At 40.0% G+C, this 22681-nt stretch overlaps 3 protein-coding genes and 1 long non-coding RNA gene across 4 annotated transcripts in view; all 4 read right to left on the bottom strand.

Moving 5' to 3' along the window:
* The window catches only part of LOC138963882 (scavenger receptor class F member 1-like), a 38663-nt gene extending 38480 nt beyond the window's left edge, over positions 1–183 (bottom strand). Inside the window, exon 1 of the mRNA XM_070335732.1 lies at positions 153–183. Coding sequence (XP_070191833.1) covers positions 153–183 — 31 coding nt within the window. The remainder of the gene's footprint in view (positions 1–152) is intronic.
* On the bottom strand, positions 181–4682 carry LOC138965724 (uncharacterized). Its single transcript, XR_011455498.1, has 3 exons — positions 4487–4682; positions 1322–1537; positions 181–558 (listed from the first exon to the last, which is right to left on the bottom strand). It is a non-coding gene; the product is annotated as an uncharacterized lncRNA (long non-coding RNA).
* Positions 4683–7832: 3150 nt separating this feature from the next.
* LOC138963880 (scavenger receptor class F member 1-like) lies at positions 7833–9229 on the bottom strand. Its single transcript, XM_070335730.1, has 3 exons — positions 9049–9229; positions 8487–8624; positions 7833–7975 (listed from the first exon to the last, which is right to left on the bottom strand). The coding sequence occupies exons 1-3, from the start codon at positions 9227–9229 to the stop codon at positions 7833–7835; spliced, it is 462 nt and encodes a 153-aa protein (XP_070191831.1).
* Positions 9230–17488: 8259 nt separating this feature from the next.
* Positions 17489–22681, bottom strand: part of LOC138965703 (receptor-type tyrosine-protein phosphatase epsilon-like) — a 70000-nt gene continuing 64807 nt past the window's right edge. Inside the window, exons 20-23 of the mRNA XM_070337878.1 lie at positions 22371–22502; positions 21812–21960; positions 20949–21084; positions 17489–20359 (exon numbers count right to left, since the gene is read on the bottom strand). Of these exons, the coding sequence (XP_070193979.1) occupies positions 20279–20359; positions 20949–21084; positions 21812–21960; positions 22371–22502 (498 nt within the window). The 3' untranslated portion in view covers positions 17489–20278. The remainder of the gene's footprint in view (positions 20360–20948; positions 21085–21811; positions 21961–22370; positions 22503–22681) is intronic.

The raw sequence follows: 22681 nt of genomic DNA, 5'->3' as shown, positions 1-22681 counted from the left end.
AAATGGACTGATGTGCGTGAAAAAATATATTAGTCACTCCGAGCTTTATCATGAGCAGAATCGTGTCGTCTTGTTGTTGATTGAATATGACTGTGTAAAGTGTATCAGCAACAACTGATATATTCAACATCAGACACACAAACCATGTTTACAGCCAGATATTCGTTTTTCATTATCCATCATCTTACCTTAATTTCAAAAGTGGCACACCTTTCATTGATCTTCACCACTTCACCACTCACAGCAATACACTTCGACTCTATGTTAGTTTAAAAGTCGGGTTACAAAGAAATGTTGTAAATTGTTTCAATTCAGAAATAGTACTGGTCTATTTTCTTGTAGATTATTGACTTTAGTGTCTTTTTGTTAGCTTACCAAATATCTTAAATTCACACAGGTTCAGCATCCGACGGGGCATTGTTACGTTAAGACACACCACCCGTCCGTACATCACTGAAGAGCACGTGACCGAGTTCTTCCTGTTGCTTGCTGCTGACGTCACGCTGACACATGTCTGACCGTCCACTGTGATGGTGAACGGGTACAGACGGGTTTTCCCTGTTCAGTGGTAAAACGACACACATGTAAAGGGAATTGGAAAGACGTGTTCCATAACCATTACAACTATCTCCCTCTCTCTCTCTCTGTTTATTTCTCACTGGTTCTCTCTCTCTCTCTCTCTCTCTCTCTCTCTCTCTCTCTCTCTCTCTCTCTCTCTCTCTCAAACCTATATCTCTCTATTTCCTTCCATCTCACTCTCTTCACTCTCTATCTCACTCTGTTTCTCTCTCAACCCCCCCCCCCTCCCCTGCCCATGTCTCTCTCTCTCACCCCCCCCTCCACTGTCTCTCTTACCCTTTCTCTCTCTCTCTCTCAACTCTCCCTCTCTATTTCCCTCCCTCTCACTCTCTCCACTCTCTATCTCACTCTGTTTCTCTCTCACCCCCCCACCCCTGTCTCTCTCACACGTCTTCTTCCTCTCTCTCTCTCTCTCTCTCTCTCTCTCTCTCTCTCTCTCTCTCTCTCACCCTCTCTCTCTTTCTCTCTTTGGGTTCAAATACTTCAACCATGAAGTCTTTAAGAAGCACTTGATGCCATTGCAATATAGAAAACCAGACTAGGATGGGATACAGGGAATGGCCAGGCAGTAGGTCGCGGGAGGGGCGGGGGGCTCTAGGTCCCCTAGATGCTGTTAACATTTAGCATTTTAAAGGGGTATTCCGGGTCTGTCCTTGAGGAAAAAAAAGGTGCGTTTGACGGGATAGAGAGTGGGGAGGCTTTGTGAACCCCATCCCCCTTTCCGATCCAGCCTTGTACGTACAATAGTAGGCGCGTCCCCAGACGGTGATGTTGTAGACAGGGTACGTCCCGCCCAGATCCACCTGCCACCAGTGGGTTCTCTGTTGTACTGGCACTGTGTGGATACAGTTGTTTGCGTCATAGAGCCCACTGGTGTTGCCATTGGCAGCGTTACTGGACGGACCTTGGACATAATGCTTGCTGCTCTGACTGTAGGCCTTCCCCATCGCCACGTTTTCTGTGCATACATTAAAACACTTTATCGATCTTAAAACATACTATTATGGTTACAATTGCGAGGATCTTTAATTACTGTGATATCAATCAATATCAATCAATATGAGGCTTATATCGCGCGTATTCCGTGGGTACAGTTCTAAGCGGAGGGATTTATTTTTTAAATTTTAATTTATTTTATTTTTATGTTATGCAATTTATATCGCGCACATATTCAAGGCGCAGGGATTTATTTATGCCGTGTGAGATGGAATCTTTTTACACAATACATCACGCATTCACATCGGCCAGCAGATCGCAGCCATTTCGGCGCATATCCTACTTTTCACGGCCTATTATTCCAAGTCACACGGGTATCTTGGTGGACATTTTTATCTATGCCTATACAATTTTGCCAGGAAAGACCCTTTTGTCAATCGTGGGATCTTTAACGTGCACACCTCAATGTAGTGTACACGAAGGGACCTCGGTTTTTCGTCTCATCCGAAAGACTAGCACTTGAACCCACCACCTAGGTTAGGGAAGGGGGGAGAGAATTGCTAACGCCTTGACCCAGGGTCGAACTCGCTTCCGAGCGCAAGTGCGTTACCACTCGGCCACCCAGTGATATTGTTAATTTAAAGTACGTTATCTTTCAATCGTACACGCGCACGTTTGACGTTAAACTATTTTGCGTCTGCAGTCTCCAGGTCACTGAATAATCACTACTGAAACGAGCAAACAAATGAAGAGGTGAACTACACACATATATACATATCAATGCCATATTTTAAAACTTTCGACGATCGTGACAATAACAGACTCGTTGCACACAAAAAAGTGCGAAACCGGACATATCCAATTCATTTTGATTATGATTGCTATTTTCATGCAGAGACTTGTACATGTCTTTCTTTATTTGGTGTTTAATGTCGTTTTCAACCACGAAGGTTATATCGAGACGGGAGAAAGAGGAAGATGGGATAGAGCCACTTGTCAATTGTTTCTTGTTCACAAAAGCACTAATCAAAAATTTGCTCCAGGGGCTTGCAACGTAGTACAATGTATTACCTTACTGGAGACTTGTACATCCTACATCCGCATTGTGTCAGTCATACAAAATAAACATTGGCAACAACGAGGCCAGCGTGAAACACTAAACACCAGAGAGAGAGAGAGAGAGAGAGAGAGAGAGAGAGAGAGAGAGAGAGAGAGAGAGAGAGAGAGAGAGAGAGAGACAGAGAGAGAGAGAGAGACAGAGAGAGAGAGAGAGAGAGGGAGAGGGAGAGGGAGAGAGGGAGAGGGAGAGGGAGAGACTGAGAGAGAGAGAGAGAGAGAGAGAGAGAGAGCGAGAGAGAGCGAGAGAGAGAGAGAGAGAGAGAGAGAGAGACACACAGTGATTCAAGGCGCACAACTCTAGTACTCTTCATAGGCAACCGCTTAGATCAATCCCGACAACAAAATCCTGATTCAAAATCCTGAGTTTATAAGAAATAAACTAAAACAGAATGCTTACTGTTTTGTTCATTTGCTATCGCTTTTAGAGCATTGATTGCTAAATCTGGTTCAACAGAACAAGGCTGTCCTGTCCCATCTGTCGTCTGGTGCAGATCTATTGTCTGCTACAGAAACTTCGGCTACGGAAAAAGTTTACCAACAACATGGAAATTGCCACTTACAAACTTAGAGATACGGTTAAAATAAAAGGTGGCGAAGAAGGTCGGATCTTGCGTGTTTTATTTTTCAATTTTAAAGTTAACAACGGTGTCCAGGTTCAGGTCATGCAAGTTTTGACCAACATTGAAAAAAACGCATAGACACACAATTATATAATTAAAAAATTAAAATTAAAATTAAAAAGTTAACCAACAAAAGAAGGTCGGAAAACTTCAGCACGTGATAATAAAGATGGCGATGATGATGACGATGATGATGATGATAATGATGATGATGATGATGAAGATGAGGCCAAAAGAGCATACATATGTGGTTATTCATAAAATCAAATGCATACTATGCAGGTAATTATAAATACAAGCTGGTAGCAATCAAACATGTAGCAATAGTACAACAAAAATATGTTCAGAATATACAATGCACAGCATTATCTTTGACGTAATACTAAGTGTGGTAAATCAAAAGGCATTAAACTACTCAGACATTAAGTGATTTTTAACACATTTTTTAAAGAGAGAGAGATGGAGAGAGAGAGAGACAGAGACATAGATCCTTCAAAGCAATGGAGAGGTGGGGAAAAAAGTATTCCCTCTGTACGATAACATTCACAAAGTAATTTTCATAAACAAGGTATTTTCTTCACCAAACGTGTTCATTTAAATGTAAGCCACATACACACACGCACACACACGTACCTAAAGTGTGGATGGTTACCTAAGAGGCGGCACTGGGTGTAGTGCCTTTCTAGTGCACTTGCACTACAACAGCACTGGGTGCAGTACTCGCTCCGGCATCGAAGAATTTTGCACTAAAAAATGCACAAAATTTGACCTATTTCGTCGCCTATAGAGGACGGAAAGAATGTCATTTTGAACATTGTTATGACATTCTTTCCGTCAAAAAAGTCAATTTAACGGTGTTAAATGAAGCGACCATCCACACAATTAGGTTGCCATCCAGAGTTTAGGTTGCCATCCACGTGTGGATGGTTGCCTTATGGTGATTTAGGCAACCAAACCTGTGGAAACATGGGTACACACACACACACACACCCACACACACACAAATATACACACACACATATACGCACACATACACACACACGCAAACACACACACACACACACACACACACACACACACACACACACACACACGCACAAGGGAAGAAGGAGGAGATAGGTTGAGTCAGTGAAGATACTAAGCAAACAGTAAACTCATGCTCAAATAGTCGTACACTTTGTTAGAGTATAATTAACATGTGAAATCAATGACAGCAAAAAAGTTGTACTCACCAACATGTTGGTCAGCTGTGATAATTGCACAGCACAAAGACACGAGTAACAGGATTGCTCTGTAATGCATGGTTATCTCACATTTCTATTATTTATAAATAATACAAAACAAATGTACGGTAAATGAAAAAAACACAGATTTAACAGGTCCACCTATTCACTGCACCGCTCTGTGCATATGCGTAAGGCCGCTACATATTTGTGACCCAGTTTCACGAAACCAGGGATAACCGCTGGCCCTCCTTTCGCAGCTACAGCTAAAAACCCGAGCCTGGGCCCTATCTGGGTTAATTTGGGATTGTTGTTGAATCTGAAAGCTGAGTTTCTCCTCTTTAGAATGGTATTTATTATAACATATTCGAACTATAAATGTCTTTAAAACGATGTTTTATTGCCCTATCTTATCTTTCTTTTGTCTTAAACTTTCAACAATGAGGGGTAATCGACCCATTTTTCGGCATCGGATTACTGAAAGTATCCCTCGCAGGGCCTCACTGAAACGCAGATGAATGGAAAGGTTATCGCGTCACCTTTGACCTCAAGTGTGTGCGAACTTTGTATTTGAATGTGCTTCTCCTTTGAAGGCTCTTTTCTCAAAATGGCCGCCGGGACCGTTCTATACTTTGAAACCCCATATCTCAGTGAGTTTTGAAGCTACAGGCATGAAACTTATATCAATTTAAAAGGAATGATGTGAAGAATATGGATATGCTAATAGCTGAATTTGCAAAAAATAGCACTTAATAATATCCGTGGTTTTGTGGTGCCTGGTCACATTTGTAAAGAACACTGAGTAGACCACCTCTACGGATCTGCCTACGCGCCCGACAAGGAAGTTAAATACATGACTATAGAGCTGTTTGTAACAACATTTGGTTGAGAAGATCAATCAACAAAAGCAGCGGCGTTAGTGTGAAGTGGCTTTTTGCGACACAAGCAAAGCATTTACACAATGGCGACGACAAAAGCGTTTTTTTTTACTTTATTATTTCCACTTTTCAGTGTGCAGACAAACACTCCAAACAAACCCCAGCAGGCGAATCGCCAGCCACAGTCAACAGCTTTTAGTGTATCGTGTTGAGCACATAATTCCTCAAGAAATGCTTGCATATCGGGAGCTCATGTTAGGTGCACAAGAGCGTTACGTGTATTCTTTATGCGCAAGTCCCATGGTCTGGTCTACACTTTCTTGGGGAAGGTGGAAGGAGGGGGTGAAAGAAGGGGGTGGGGATGGACGGGGTGGGTGAGAGTGGGGGTCCGTGTTTTGGGGTTGTGGTAACTATAATTCATGACTTATTAAAACACAGAACAGATTATAAGGAAAATGTGATCCAGTATTTAAAAGTACCATTCTTGCATGCTTCATGCTTGCGCCAATTATCATACTTAATGAAATCCATGAGCTTACTGTAACATAGACTCATTCAAATACCAAAAGAGGTTTAGTGCATGCAGTATACACAGCTGGCACCATGACTGCATGAATAGCATATTGTGATTCAAAGCAGCACATAGTTCATAGTGGGGTTTTTTTCTCTCCAGAATACCCCAATACCCCCACCCCCTTCCGGCCTCCCCTGCCCCACTCTTCTGCCAACCTTCAACACTAACATTATTTTCATGGGTTTGCTTCATTCAGCTCTCATGGTATCAATGCAGTTAGTTTGAATACATGCATTCACGACCTGATATCATTCAAAGCGTTTGATATAACACTCCCCTTTCCACCAGTGCTTTCTCAACACCGATACGGTTTTCGTCAAGTAAAGAGGAATGATTTTAAAATGTCATACTGATATGCATCTTGTTGACGTCCTGGTCTCTTTAATTTCAGCTAGATGTTTCTGTTTTTTCCATTTAACCGTTAACCTGTATCCTTATACAAAAAAGTGTTTGTTCGTTCTCTCTCTCTCTCTCTCTCTCTCTCTCTCTCTCTCTCTCTCTCTCTCTCTCTCTCTCTCTCTCTCTCTCTCTTTCTCTCTCTCTCTCTCTCTCTCTCTCTCTCTCTCGTTCTTACTTTCATTTTATTATAATCATGTAGCAGTAGTTTTCTTTACTTGCTTATTCTTTAGTAATTTTAGACTAGTCCCTCTTTTGGGCGAGGGCCAGGTATAAAAACGCAGATCACTGCTTACTCTATTACCCTCGTTAAATAAAGAATTGTTATTGTTATTGTTCTCTCTCTCTCTCTTTCTCTCTATCCCTCTCTCTCATTCTCTCTCTCTCTCTCTCTCTCTCTCTCTCTCACCGCTTCGGCCAACTCATAATCTTCACTCAGCTCTTTTCACCCCAGCAGATTATGTGTTTTCTTTATTTCTTCAATGTTAAAATGTAAGTAGATCGTTAGCTAAACGTGAGTTCGACTTTTATACCGCAGAATATTTCAATCGTTTTGGTAAAGAAAGTAGTCTCCGAGTTAACGATAAATATGCAGATGGCCTCTATAAATTAATCAATTGTACTCTGAGATCAAAGACAATGACCAATGACAGGTAAGATCGAGACTCGGTTGTGATGGATTATCCATATGGTTGTGATGGATTATCCAGAATAATCACCTCCTCAGCTAACAGAGACAAAGAGGCAGGTCATGGGATAATGTTGGTTACATTCTTCGCCAAACAGCCCCGCAAGAGTACGATTAAACAACTCAACTCAACTCAACTCAACTCAAATTTATTAATCCATATGGAAATTATGTTGTAACAATACTCATTTCCAATCAAAAGAATAAGAATGCATAATAAAAAAAATAATAAAAAAAATAAAAACATCATAAGAAAATAAGTGAGTATGATTATTATGAGTATGATCACAGTCTCACTAACGCAAACAGTCATCCGTCAAGTCTGCCAACACACAACTCACTCACACAACAACAACAGCAACAGCAATACAATTTAACAAAAACCATAATTCCAATAACAAAAAGACGTCCAAGAGTCCACCTCCACATCCACGCACACCCAAGGTATACAAAGCACCACATGTCGACTAGAACACCGCACATTTGAACTACGGTAATACAGTTACTAAAAATACATACATTACAGATAACCCAGCAACAGAGTACAGTAATAATTATGACAGAGAAACATGATAGAGGCCTCTAACATGTGATTGGTTGAAAGTATGGATAGCTCTGGGAACAAAAGAATTGCGGAAACGTGACGTTCTAGCAAACATGTGGTCGAACAATTAGAATAGTGTTAGAATAGAGTATCCTAGTCTTTGAAACTCGAGAGTTAACTGACGTGTGATAGAATCATTTATTTTTTGGAACGCCATAGCAGCCTATCCGTGCCCGATGTTTGAGCGTTTCAGAAAAGTAGATGGTTTGTACACACTACTTACTGTCATTACACAGCTCTCCGGTGTAGCCTGGCTCACAGCCTGCGGTACAGCTGCCTGTCGTTGTGTTGTACGGTTGTCCCCCTTTACATTGACCACAACTCTCACTGCAGTTCTGTCCATAGGTGTCATCACAAGCTGCATGCATGCACATTTGAAAAAGTAAATCAAAGACGACAGATTACATTTCCAAGGAGGGTCGTACAAGGTGTTCTCATAAACTGACAATCATTTACAATCTCTTTATTTTAACAATACATATGTCAACGATTGAGGAGAAATATAGGCCTATAGATAAGCATTTGACAAGAAGCACGGTGTTTTCGAACAAACAAACTCCACATCAGCATATCGGGTGCAACAAACTGTAGGTAGTTTATCAAACAGAACAAAATATCATCGACTATGCAGAATCAACCTATACACTTCTCATTGAAAAAGTCATGAATTCCGAATCCAATTTCCAGAATTTAGGGAGATAAAATGCTAACCAACTGTCAGAAATATGTTGCACAATCAGAACGTTGGCGCTGCGAGCTGCGAGACACGGCCTCATTGTGTTCTTGTGTGGGATATAATTATATATATAACGACATGCAATTGCTATTTTGGGACTGCTTATTGTTATCTAAGAATAATACAAACTTACTTTCGTTACACAGCGGGGGGTAGAATCCCGGGTGACAGCGAGGACAGTGTCCAGTGACGGGGTGACACTGTTGTCGGTCGTCACACTGACCACAGGACAGAGAGCAGCGGGACGGACCGTACTGACCACCTGGACACTCTGAAAATCATCGTATTATTACTATGGACAACAATAACGATCATAAGGTTAAATATAATGCTGACTGAAGAGAAGAAGACAGCTACAAAGGGCTTTCGAAGGAACATGACGACTCATAGCAAAGTGCTGTGCGTACTGTGTTCATTGCGGCAAATATCTCGAACCTGAAAGCTGCGTAGTCAGTGGTATTGAGAAGTGCATGCAATAATTTACTTCATGTAACAAAAGCCACATTCTTGAAATAAATGTCCTTACATTATCAGTTCCCCACTACGCTATATACACGTGTACAGAGGACCATTCAATCACCTACATGTACTAACTTTTTCTGACTACCATTCAAACATACCTTCATTACACGTGTACAGAGGACCATTCAATCACCTACATGTACTAACTTTTTCTGACTACCATTCAAACATACCTTCATTACACGAGTCGCCCTTTTTCCCAGGTGGACACTCGTCACAGTGACCGGTGGTCTTGTTACACGGTGTGTTGTTGTAACACGTCCCTGGACACATGATGCAGGGAGGGGCAGACCCGTAGTACCCGTCGACACAGTCTGCAGCAGGTTTTGGATTTGATGATGTTGACAAGGACATTCTACCTCTAAAACAACGTTACAGTACACTCAGGTTGATGCCTATGTAAACTTACCTGACTGGAAAGACAACTCTTGTTTTCTGGTGGGAATCAATCCGAGAAAGTAAGTGAACCTAACCTAATCTTTTTTATGCATCTCTGTCCGAGTCTGTCTGCCTTTCTCTCTCTGTCTCTCCGTCTGTCTCTCTGTCTGACTCTCTCTGTCTCTCTCTGTCCCAGAATCTGTTCCCCTCCTATCCCTCGTGTAGACTTGTATAAGTCAAGTTTAGCCTTCTCAGGAGCGTCCACACCCCTACCCCTCCGAAATGCCTTTTCTGTGAAAACGTTTAGGCACCAGGTCCATTCCCGCTTGATGGGTAAATAGAACACTTTTCACGTCTGATAGTTTAGTGCTCTTTTTATATTTAGTCAAGTTTGACTAAATATTTTAACATCGAGGGGGAATCGAAACGAGGGTCGTGGTGTATGTGCGTGTGTGTGTGTGTCTGTGTGTGTGTGTGTGTGTGTGTGTGTGTAGAGCGATTCAGACTAAACTACTGGACCGATCTTTATGAAATTTGACATGAGAGTTCCTGGGTATGAAATCCCCGAACGTTTTTTTCTTTTTTTTGATAAATGTCTTTGATGACGTCATATCCGGCTTTTCGTGAAAGTTGAGGCGGCACTGTCACGCCCTCATTTTTCAACCAAATTAGTTGAAATTTTGGTCAAGTAATCTTCGACGAAGCCCGGACTTCGGTATTGCATTTCAGCTTGGTGGCTTAAAAATTAATTAATGACTTTGGTCATTAAAAATCTGAAAATTGTAAAAAAACATAAAAATTTATAAAACGATCCAAATTTACGTTTATCTTATTCTCCATCATTTGCTGATTCCAAAAACATATAAATATGTTATATTCGGATTAAAAACAAGCTCTGAAAATTAAATATATAAAAATTATTATCAAAATTAAATTGTCCAAATCAATTTAAAAACACTTTCATCTTATTCCTTGTCGGTTTCTGATTCCAAAAACATATAGATATGATATGTTTGGATTAAAAACACGCTCAGAAAGTTAAAACAAAGAGAGGTACAGAAAAGCGTGCTATCCTTCTTAGCGCAACTACTACCCCGCTCTTCTTGTCAATTTCACTGCCTTTGCCATGAGCGGTGGACTGACGATGCTACGAGTATACGCACGCCGTGGATCGTGTAACTCTGCATTTGCGCCACCGCAACTTTTTATCGCTTCACGCCGACGAAGAGGCAAGCTGCAAGGTAGGTCTCTCACAGAAAATGAAAATTTGTAGGACTTTCAGGCATCATCTAGATTCTTCATTAGTACATTTTAAAGAAGTATATACTCAAGGTCTAAGGCACGTGCTTTTTTAGTCGAAATGTCAGGTTTCGGCAGTTCAGAAGTCCGATTTCTGCTGGAATTGTAGTAAAAATTGCACGATTTGTCTCTTCCTTCGTAACTTCAACGAAACAGCACTAGTTGATGCATTCCCGTGATGATATCCTGTGAGCTAAACATGTCCTTTGTATTCTTGATGAATGATGTTGCACAATTTTGTCTTTGGGTGACGCACGCGGCAAAAGAAAACACAAACAATTAGACTTCATGTTATACGCCACCGATGCTTGGTGTAATTCGCCACCGCAATTTCACGTCTTGGATGTTATTCGCCACCGCAACTTGTCTAATGAATTGCATAATATGTTGAAGAGTTCAGTGATTCTGTCACTTCCAATTGAAAATATTGATTTGGAGTTGTTCAGTTCAGTGTATAGTTCAGCTTTTGTAGAACACGTTTCTGAGACGCACCTGGCGGCGTTTCACTCCCACATTCTTCGTCATTCTTCTTTCCCGAAAAACGTCACGTCTGTCAGAGGCGTTCTTTTCTCTTCCAGCGTCAAACTGATGAGTTTTTGTGTTGTCGCTGGTAATAGGAATGACTGAATTTTAGAATTATTTCACACACATAAACACCAACGAAGCTTAAAGCCATATGTACTCGATGACTATACACGCTAATTGCTTTACCAACAGCTGGAGACAGACTAAATTAAGTTCCCTGCAAAATATTGTGGTCTAGGACCCCTTAAATGTTGAGATATTTGAATTTTCATTTTGATCTGGATAGTCCTATTTTTAGATTTGGCAACACATGTAACGTTGATGCAAGGGAGAGAACACCGCGGCTTTGTTGACATCCTCACTTTTTCAGAGGCTAGAACAAGCTGTAATGCATGTATTATGGTCCGCGCATGGTGACGTATCGTCATTATATGGTCTTATGGTGCGTTTGACATCGATTGTGGGCAAACTACACTTTGTAAACACGGGAGTGCGTTAGTATGCCTTTAAGAATTTTAGAATTATGTGGTATTTGGCCCCACAATTTGGTTCCAATCCTGTGTGACATAAACATTGATTAAGATTGTGGAGTGTACTGCAACAAGCATATGCCTTTAAAAAAATAAAATGGAGGAGACAAAGACATCAGAAATGAAAATGATCATGGTCAGGGGATGTAGAAACATGTCCACTACAAACAAAATTGAAATGTTTTGGCAGTGGGTTGTAAAAACAGAATAAATAAATTAAATAAATACATTGAGAAAAAAAATGCATACAGGGGTTAGTTTCACTGATATAAAATCAGTTGTGTTTGTGTGCGGGGGAGGGGGGGCTGATCTGAGCAGCTTGCCAGTAACTAATAATAATAATAATAATTAAATTTAATACGCGCGATTTCTCATTACGAGCTCAAAGTGCGGCGCTTTGTTTCAACACGTACGCTCACATGGTGACAATCGTACAACACACACTCACCATGTGGTACGAAGGATTAAAGCTGCAATTAGGAAATCAGAATTTGGAAAGATAATTTTTTTTTAATTTTTGCAGATGGGCACAATTAATTTACATTTTTGAAATGGTGGAGGAAAACAAACTGGTAGGACCCGGAAGAAAACCACTGACGACAAGCTTTTAATGCATAGCGTAAACCCAAATTCACTTTATGAACTGTCCCAGCAAGGGATTGAACCCGAGGCCAAGGAAATCAAGCGGATCATAGGGGCAGTACGCTATCCATCCTGCCATTCGTCACCTTACACTAAGTAATGTTCAAACCATGCGGAACGTTTTTGTACATTCTTGTATGTGTAGTCAATCTTCCGAATGTAAATGAATGCATAAGAGAACATGAGGACAAACTTTTCATCAGCGTGCCTTCCTAGAAGTGAAATCTCATTGGTGAAAACGTTGGTCTTCATGTTCTGATGTGTCTTTATTTTGCTGCGTAATCTGTTCAGATCATCACTAGCAGTCATCGATGCATTTCCCACTTGTAAATATAGTATTTTTTTCACTCTTACGGTAAACACTGTTATATTTCCTATTGATGTCATCATACCCTAAACCTCTTGAATCTCACAGTCCCAGGGATTTTTTTGGGGGGGTCATATATATATATATATATATATATATAAAAGCACATTCCAGTACATGTGGGTTATACACTCAAGTACAGATAAGCATACTTTTCATACAGAAGAAGAAGAAGAAGAAGAAGAAGAAGAAGAAGAAGAAGAAGAAGAAGAAGAAGAAGAAGAAGAAGAAATACTACAGTTTGATTTGTCAACTCATGGTGCCTTTAAATCCTTTGCATAGGCAAGATCACGCCACGCCCCTGAGTTTAAAACTTGCAGCACTAAAGTTAAAATGCTCCTATCAATTGCTGTCAGTTTTGTGACAAAAATAAAGGTTTAAATGCCTCCACGATGTTGTTGCGTTTGAAAATAACAATTTGCGTAGTGCGGTGGCGAATAACAAAAAATGCGGTGACGAGTTACATCTAACATTGAATTGATGCGGTGGCGAATTACAGAGAGTTGTTGACACTCTGTTTTTATCTGCTTCTTGCAAAGTATATATGGAACTATATACAGAGAAACTACACGTGGAGATTCATAAAACATTAAAGTTATCAGTGAACATGTCCAAGAATAACCAGTAATCTCCGTTTTGTTGCATTTGACGCAGAAACTGAAAATATGCCCAAAACATGGGGAAACGAGAAGAAAAACAGATCGTCACGATCACCAGGGCCATCAAAGCATCAAAAAATATATACAGAAATATAGCTAAGGATATAAGTATGTGAAATGCAACACTTGAGAACATGCTGAGTGCCTAGCATTCTAACAATTTAATTTATCATTCGAGAGACCTACCTCGCAGCTTGCCTCTTCGTCGGCGTGAAGCGATAAAAAGTTGCGGTGGCGCAAATGCAGAGTTACACGATCCACGGCGTGTATACGCTCTTGCTGTAAAAATGCAGTGAGTTCAGTTTCATTCTGTAAGTTCGACAGCTTGACTAAATGTAGTAATGTCGCCTTACGCGACTTGTTACATTTAGTCAAGTTTTGACTAAATGTTTTAACATAGAGGGGGAATCGAGACGAGGGTCTTGGTGTATGTGTGTGTGTCTGTCTATCTGTGCGTGTGTGTGTGTAGAGCGATTCAGACTAAACTACTGGACCGATCTTTATGAAATTTGACATGAGAGTTCCTGGGAATGATATCCCCGGATATTTTTTTCTTTTTTTCGATAAATGTCTTTGATGACGTCATATCCGGCTTTTTGTAAAAGTTGAGGCGGCACTGTCACACCCTCATTTTTCAATCAAATTAATTGAAATTTTGGCCAAGCAATCTTCGACAAAGGCCGGACTTCGGTATTGCATTTCAGCATGGAGGCTTAAAAATTGATTAATGACTTTGGTCATTAAAAATCTGAAAATTGTAATAATAATGTGTTTTTTATCAAACGATCCAAATTGACGTTCATCTTATTCTTCATCATTTTCTGATTCCAAAAACATATAAATATGTTATATTTGGATTAAAAAGAAGCTCTGAAAATTAAAAATATAAAAATTATGATTAAAATTAAATTTCCGAAATCGTTTTAAAAACTATTTCATCTTATTCCTTGTCGGTTCCTGATTCCAAAAACATATAGACATGATATGTTTGGATTAAAAACACGCTCAGAAAGTTAAAACGAAGAGAGGTACAGTAAAGCGTGCTATGAAGCACAGCGCAGCCGCTACAGCACCAAACAGGCTCGTCACTTTCACTAGCGGCGGACTACGTTCAGTTTCATTCTGTGAGTTCCATAGCTTGACTAAATGTAGTAATTTCGCCTTACGCGACTTGTTACTATTATTTTACATCAGGTACGTCTTTAAAAAACTATAACCTTTTTACATTTAGTCAAGTTTTGACTAAATGTTTTAACATAGAGGGGGAATCGAGACGAGGGTCTTGGTGTATGTGTGTGTGTGAGTGTGTGTGTGTGTGTGTGTGTGTGTGTGTGTGTGTGTGTGTGTGTGTGTCTGTGCGTGTGTGTGTGTGTGTGTGTGTGTGTGTGTGTAGAGCGATTCAGAGTAAACTACTGGACCGATCTTTATGAAATTGTACATGAGAGTTCCTGGGTATGATATTCCCAGATGTTTTTTTCATTTTTTCGATAAATGTCTTTGATGACGTCATATCCGTCGTTTTGTAAAAGTTGAGGGGCACTGTCACACCCTCATTATTTTTTCAATAAAAATTGATTGAAATTTTGGCCAAGCAATCTTCGACGAAGGCCGGACTTTGGTATCGCATTTCAGCTTGGAGGCTTAAAAATTAATTCATGACTTTGGTCATTAAAAATCTGAAATTTGTAATTAACATAATTATTTTATAAAACGATCAAAATTTACGTTCTTCTTATTCTTCATCATTTTCTGATTAAAAAAAAAATTAATGACTTTGGTCATTAAAAATCTGAACAAATGTAATTAAAATTATGTTTTTATAAAATGATCCAAAATTACTTTTATTTTATTCTTTATCATGTTCTGATTCAAAAAACATATAAATATGTTATAGTCGGATTAAAAACAAGCTCTGAAAATTAAAAATATAAAAATTATGATTAAAATTAAAATTTCGAAATCGATTTAAAAAGTCGGGTATGACGTCATCAAGGACATTTATGAACAAGAAGGGCAAAGCCCATACGACTCACATGCTTTACACATTTTTCCTACCAAAATACATGTGACCTTGACCCAAGGTCAAGGTCATCCAAGGTCATGCAACACAAAGCTGTTAATTCAAGACATAGGAAGTACAATGGTGCTTATTGGCTCTTTCTACCTTGAGATATGGTCACTTTTAGTGGTTCACTACCTTATTTTGGTCACATTTCATAAGGGTCAAAGTGACCTTGACCTTGATCGTATGTGACCAAATGTGTCTCATGATGAAAGCATAACATGTGCCCCACATAATTTTTAAGTTTGAAACAGTTATCTTCCATAGTTCAGGGTCAAGGTCACTTCAAAATATGTATACAATCCAACTTTGAAGAGCTCCTGTGACCTTGACCTTGAAGCAAGGTAAACCAAACTGGTATCAAAAGATGGGGCTTACTTTGCCCTATATATCATATATAGGTGAGGTATTGAATCTCAAAAACTTCAGAGAAAATGGGAAAAATGTGAAAAATAGCTGTTTTTTAGGCAACATTTATGGCCCCTGCGACCTTGACCTTGAAGCAAGGTCAAGATGCTATGTATGTTTTTTGGGGCCTTGTCATCATAGTAGTAGTAGTAGTAGTAGTATATAGGGGCGGCTATATTTGTTAGCCGAAGGCCGCGAGGCCTTATTGGTGCCCCTTCTTTGTCAGATACTTTGCATGCCTAAATCTTGCCAAATTTGGTACTGATAGACTGAATAGTGTCCAAGAAATATCCAACGTTAAAGTTTTCCGGACGTCCGGACGGACGTCCGGACGGACGGACGGACGGACGACTCGGGTGAGTACATAGACTCACTTTTGCTTCGCATGTGAGTCAAAAAATGGAAAAAAGTCTTGGGATATCATACTCAGAAACCCTCATGTAATGTGTCATGAAGATCGGTCCAGTAGTTTTCTCTGAATCGCTCTACACATACACACAGACACACAGACATACACCACGACCCTCGTTTCGATTCCCCATCTATGTTAAAACATTTAGTCAAAACTTGACTAAATGTAAAAAGGACTGATAGAGCCTGGATAATGTTTTTCTTGATTTGTCTAAATTCTGCTCATGATTATCACAGGTGAAGCAAATGGCATGATAGAAGTAAATACAAATGTTCAGTCTTAGTTGCAGTGCTGCAAAGCAAGCAAAACTGCATACATCAATCTTCGTTCTTATCAAAACACCCAGAAAGCTCCGTCACCGAACACATTACTGAAAAGCGTACGAACGGAAACAAGTTGATGAAAGTAGTACGAACGGACACATTTTGTCGTCAAAATCAGTACGAACGGACAAACAACTGTTTTTTGCAAATTCAATTCATCTTATGGTTTACATAGGTCCAATATCACACGCATTCGTACATTGTGCTATCTGACAACCATTGGAACACACATAACTTGTAGTGGGGGCCTGTTTCGCTCTGATCTAACGAATGTGTATGAACGGAAACGCTGTTCGTGCGAACGGAAACATGCACTTTTGTACGAACGGAAACATGGTGTATGAACGGAATCTGCATGTTTTCAAAAGACAAGTGATTGTACAAAAGCCATGGGTTTCTATAAACTTCTGTTCAAGCGAAATGTCGTAACAGGCAATGGTTTTGGTGATCATGTGCAAATCAGGGGTCAGATTCGATAACAGAGCGAGAAAAACAAGAAAATGTTAAAAAAAATCAGGCATATTTGCCACGATCGGCCTGCCTGTGTTATCATTAGGATTACTAGCACCTTGGTACTTATCGTACACATAGCCCAACCATTTCGCTACCTTATTCTTTCAATATCACACAAGCGCGCTGCCCACACGACTTACCACAACGTTTTTCCCCAAGCAAGTGACGAAAATGAGGCTGTATGAACGGAAACATCCTGCGGATGAACGGAAACATCCGGTGGATGAACGGAATCAGTTGACACACCGTGGTGTTGTGAAGATATCAAGTGACGATATGATAACAATGGATAATAGCATTTTAAATTTTAAATAAGCTCCTGCGGTTACAAATCTACTTTTTCATCTCAATGAGAGACCCAAAATATCACTTTCAAAGGCTAAATTTCAAAAGCATCTGCGAGGCAAGATCACACAGACACATAGTTATACACACACAGCGGTATACATTCACAAAATAAAATGTATACAATAAAGAAACAAAAACTGATTGGAATTCAATAATGTAACTTGTTTAATCAAGTGAAAGCACACTAACAAAATCTAGAAACGCATGAACACACTCAAATATCTATTGACAAACAGAAAATGAAAATCACTGGTAACAGTCCACGGAGACGCATATATATATATATATATGTCATGGTATTATTTCGGAGGGAAATGTTCATCTACCATCGATGCAGAAAGGGCAAGTAAATTGTTCAGTCAAGGCACACTAGAACGAGAAAAAATGTGTTGTATTTGATTGATCTGCTGTTGGGAGATGCAATGAATACTTTTACCATCACCATCATTGGCATAGCGTCTCGTGAGATGCGATGGATACTTTCACCATCATTGGCATAGTGTCTAGTGAGATGCTATGCATACTTTCACCATCATTGGCATAGCGTCTCGTGAGATGCTATGGATACTTTCACCATCATTTGCATAGCGTCTCGTGAGATGCTATGGATACTTTCACCATCATTGGCATAGTGTCTAGTGAGATGCTATGAATACTTTCACCATCATTGGCATAGTGTCTAGTGAGATGCTATGAATACTTTCACCATCATTGGCATAGCGTCTCGTGAGATGCTATGAATACTTTCACCATCCCCATCATTGGCATAGCGTCTCGTGAGATGCTATGAATACTTTCACCATCACCATCATTGGCATTGCGTCTTGTGAGATGCTATGAATACTTTCACCATCATTGGCATAGCGTCTCATGAGATGATATGAATACTTTCACCATCATCATCATTGGCATAGCGTCCCGTGAGATGACGCTGGATGCGCCTTGTGTCAGTGTGTGGATGCGCTGCAGCGCCTTACGTGACTAAAGACCCCATCCTCGCATCACAGTCTGCTGCAGACAGGACATGTGAAGCTGGAGGGCTGGCAGAACGGGGAAAGCAGGAGTTCGGTTTTTGCGGTCCCTTGGTTTAAACAATGTTATTCAGAAAATTATAGATAACAATGCCGCATACAATCAAATTAATAGATGGAGCACAACAAGCTAAGCTTATACACGTGCTCTTAAAAGCAAAATAATATTTGATTAGGCGGACGATACGGAGATCTGTAGAAGGGGACAGGAAGGAGAATACAAAATTGAAAAAATAACAAGCGAAATACATCCATAAAAGCAACAACATCAAGACAGTATAAGACTAACAACATACAAGTTAACACACGCATGCGGTCCATTTTCTCTGCAACTTTTTGGTGCCTGCTCTTGTCAGCCTGTTTTATGCCCTTTAATCCTTTGATATTACACAGGCAAGAGGATAACAGTACCCAATATTGACGGACTGTGAGGTGATATCTTCTGCTATGGTCTGTTGAGACAGTGATATCAAAATTGAGACCGGAGGTCGAGATTTTGATATCACTGTCGAAACAGACCAATAGCAGAAGATATCATCACACAGTCAGTCAATGTTAGATATATTGCTAATTCTCTGGACATTTTGTATTTACTGTAAAGAAATTACAAAAGTATTTGTCTCAGTTTTGGCTGTTCCATACCCCTCCCTCTGATTATCATTTCTTTTTGTTCACTCTTTTCTTGTACTTTTCAGTATTTTGAGATGCTTTTCCTTTCAAAACGTCTTTCGTCACTTGCTCAACTAAATGTTGGGATAATTACATTTTCATATATATTTGTTTGTTTTTAAATGTAGGTGTTTTTGTTTTTGAAGTGGGGAAGCAATAAAGAGATCGACGGAAATGTCGTCGATATCACTTTTGCACTGAGCTCAGTTTTGCCCAATTGACCAATGGAAATCCACGTAACATATGAAATAGCAATATTACCCAATCTTGACGGACTGTGTGATGATATCTTCTGCTATGGTCTGTGGAGACAGTGATATCAAAATCGAGACCGGAGGTCGAGATTTTGATATCACTGTCGAAACAGACCAATAGCAGAAGATATCATCACACAGTCAGTCAATGTTAGATATATTGCTAATTCTCTGGACATGTTGTATTTACTGTAAAGAAATTACAAAAGTATTTGTCTCAGTTTTGGCTGTTCCATATCCCTCCCTCTGATTATTATTTCTTTTTGTTCACTCTTTTCTTGTAATTTTCAGTATTTCCTAATGTCTTTTCTTTCAAAAAGTCTTTAGTCACTTGCTCAACTAAATTCTGGGATCATTACATTTTCATATATATTTGTTTGTTTTTAAATGTAGGTGTTTTTGTTTTTGAAGTGGGGAAGCAATAAAGAGGTCGTCGATATCAAAACTGATATCGACGGAAATGTCGTCGATATCACTTTTGCACTGAGCTCAGTTTTGCCCAATTGACCAATGGAAATCCTCGTAACATATGAAATAGCAATATATTAAGAAATATGAATGAAACTGTACAGTGAACATATCAACAGCTAGACGTAGTATCAAAGCATTGTTCTGATTGGGAAACTGTTTACTATACTATATCTCTTTAGGAATCATAACATGCAACACAAATGTCATAATAAAATACAAAATACAAGCGGAGCTATATAAGAGCCGTGTATTATGCGATGTGGTATAGCTAGGTATGGATCTGCTGCAATGTCTCGATCTCCTGTCAGAGATAATGGCAGACACTTACAGTGGAATTCATGTTGGATTAGTGTTCTCTATGCTGCCTGGGTGCATCAGTTATCACATCTGTAGTGAGCCAAGTGAGCTGAGTATTACTTGCTTATGATCTCAAATCACAGCCTCGTAGAATCGGTCTTCCCAACCTTGCAGACTGCAATGAATGCTGAGCAAAGGTCTTGAGGTTTCCATGTTCAGCGTTGAGGAGCATTGGCATACACGCTCATCTCTCGGACGCGGTTCTGTACCACTCCGTAACAGTAGCGGTACTGCGTCTGCGGACACAAACAAGTTTTTTGTTATTAAACAAACCTATAAAATGGCAATATAATAGTCCAAATACTAGAATGACACTAATATAACAATTTCATGGGTAACATTTTATATTTGTCAGGTCGGACAATATTCATCAAAACAGAGGTAAAAAAACAAGACAAGTATCAAGATATTTAAATTGATACTTTCAAAGTCTAATAGGACCGTTACAGCTAGCCTAGCAGTAGTAGGAGTAAGACAAGAATCACGCCAGGAAATGGCAAGCAATTCCGCAAACCCCTTTAAAAACACAACGAATGTGAAGCGAATTGACCGTGGGTTTAGAAACGGACAAACACAGAGAAGGGACCACTGTGGGACAAATGGCAAACATAAAAATATAAACAGGAAGACATCGTAAATGTATGGAAAGGTTTTGTTGGGGGAAACACACACACACACACACACACACACACACACACACACACACACACACACACACACACACACACACACACACACACACACACACACACATACACACACACACACACACACACACACACACACACTCAAACATACACATACACAAGCTAGCTGTATACTTACAGCAGACGACAGAGCCTTTGGTGTGACGCTCTGCACGTGTCTGACAGTCATGTACACGTCAACCTCACGGTCATACGTCATACGGTTGATGATGTCACACAGGGCACAGAACATTCCGCTTTTCTCAACTCCATCACTGCACAGCAACGTTCGTTTCAAAATATTTCAGTAAAAAGGCACACTTGTTTGACTGTTTCCTACACCATCAACATTGAACACACCCAACAGATTGCGCAATGAAAATGCATGTGCCTATGTCAAAAATCGAGGTTTATCTTTGTCCTGGATTCAGAAATGCACACAAAAAAACAAAATACAAAACAACAACAACAACAACAACAACAACCAACATAACAATTTAACAGAAGGCAACGTTACGCATTTTTTTCCTAGTTTAACACCGCCATGGGCAAACAGCAACAAACAAACAACATATACCCCCCCCCCCCTCTTCTCCCAAGTCCTTTTCCCCTACTAAACAAACAATAACAACAACGACAACGCACGCACGCAACAACAACAACAAAGCACACAACAACAACAACAACAACAACAACAATAACAACAACAACAACACACGCAACAACAACAACAACAAACAGCATGGGCGAGATAACGGAAGGTACAGTTTCGCATTTGTCTGCTAGTTTAAATAGCAAATAACAAATAGACAACCCCCAGCCCCCCTCCCCCCAGTCCTCTTCCCATCTGAAGCAACAACAACGCACGCAACAGCAGCAGCAGCAAAAACAACAACAATTACATCAACAACAACAACAACGCAACAACAACATCAACAACAACTAGTCTCTACACCTGAAACGATGATAAAACATCAAGTATTAAAAAACAAATTGTCCAACCTGCACTGCACCAGCAGACGGTCGGTGTTGGTGTTCTGCAAGGTGACCAGGGTGTCAATCAGATGCAGGATGTCGGAGGTGCTTCCCCCCACCTTCCCTGTCCACCCCTTGTAGTGCAGCAGTTCCACCGCTCGGGCAGTTTTTACTCCCTGGTCAGATAAGGAAATAAACATTAGTCAATATTCAATATTAAATGTGCAGTACAACTTTATTATCTGAATGTGAGCCGCAAAGAAAGTATCTTTTGGATCGTATACAGAAAACAAGCCAAGGGTCGGCAACAGAGTTGCGCCCCATTCGTATTAAATGCAAAGCAAGTCGTACTTATCACCGGTTTTGTCAATGACGTTTGACAGATACGAGTGAACAACAAACAACAAACAAAACATTGGTAACTATAGTTATAGTCCCTTACAAGGAGGGAGGGGTTATTTTCACCCTAACAATTAGCAGAAAATAGTGAACTTTGAAGAAAATGCCAATCGCGTGTTATCATTCAGAGTAAACAGTGTCAAACAGTACGGAGAAGAGAGAGACGGAGACAATGACAAAAACAGACCTTCTTTCCCAAGCTGAGACTGTAGGATGTGACTTTGGATCCTCTGCGTTCTGTCTTGCTATTCAGGGTGACGAAGTAAGGTCCCGCTTTGACGGATTCTCCTTCATCAGTCGGCCAGTAATGACAGTAGGGCTGCACAATAGATAATACCTGCTCACTTCATTATACCAGATAAACTCACAAATAATACCAGGTGGCTCTGAAACGATCCTTTAGCAATATATTGTCTTTGTTAAACGTGTTTATTGGCACCAACCAACAAATGCTCGTGTTTATAATAGTTGTCTGCTTATCCAAATGGCGACTTTGTG

This window comes from Littorina saxatilis, linkage group LG4 (assembly GCF_037325665.1).
Source record: "Littorina saxatilis isolate snail1 linkage group LG4, US_GU_Lsax_2.0, whole genome shotgun sequence".
Classification (NCBI taxonomy): domain Eukaryota; kingdom Metazoa; phylum Mollusca; class Gastropoda; order Littorinimorpha; family Littorinidae; genus Littorina; species Littorina saxatilis.
This window is presented reverse-complemented; position numbering and strand designations above follow the sequence as displayed.

What these genes read in the sequence shown, in the direction of transcription:
- LOC138963880 (XM_070335730.1), bottom strand. Translation starts at nt 9,229, where the DNA reads ATGTCCTTGTCAACATCATCAAATCCAAAACCTGCTGCAGACTGTGTC. An exon ending in GGGCGACTCGTGTAATGAAG is followed by an intron (nt 8,625 to 9,048) that starts GTATGTTTGAAT and finishes GATGATTTTCAG; the next exon opens with AGTGTCCAGGTGGTCAGTAC. An exon ending in CCCCCCGCTGTGTAACGAAA is followed by an intron (nt 7,976 to 8,486) that starts GTAAGTTTGTAT and finishes GCATGCATGCAG; the next exon opens with CTTGTGATGACACCTATGGA.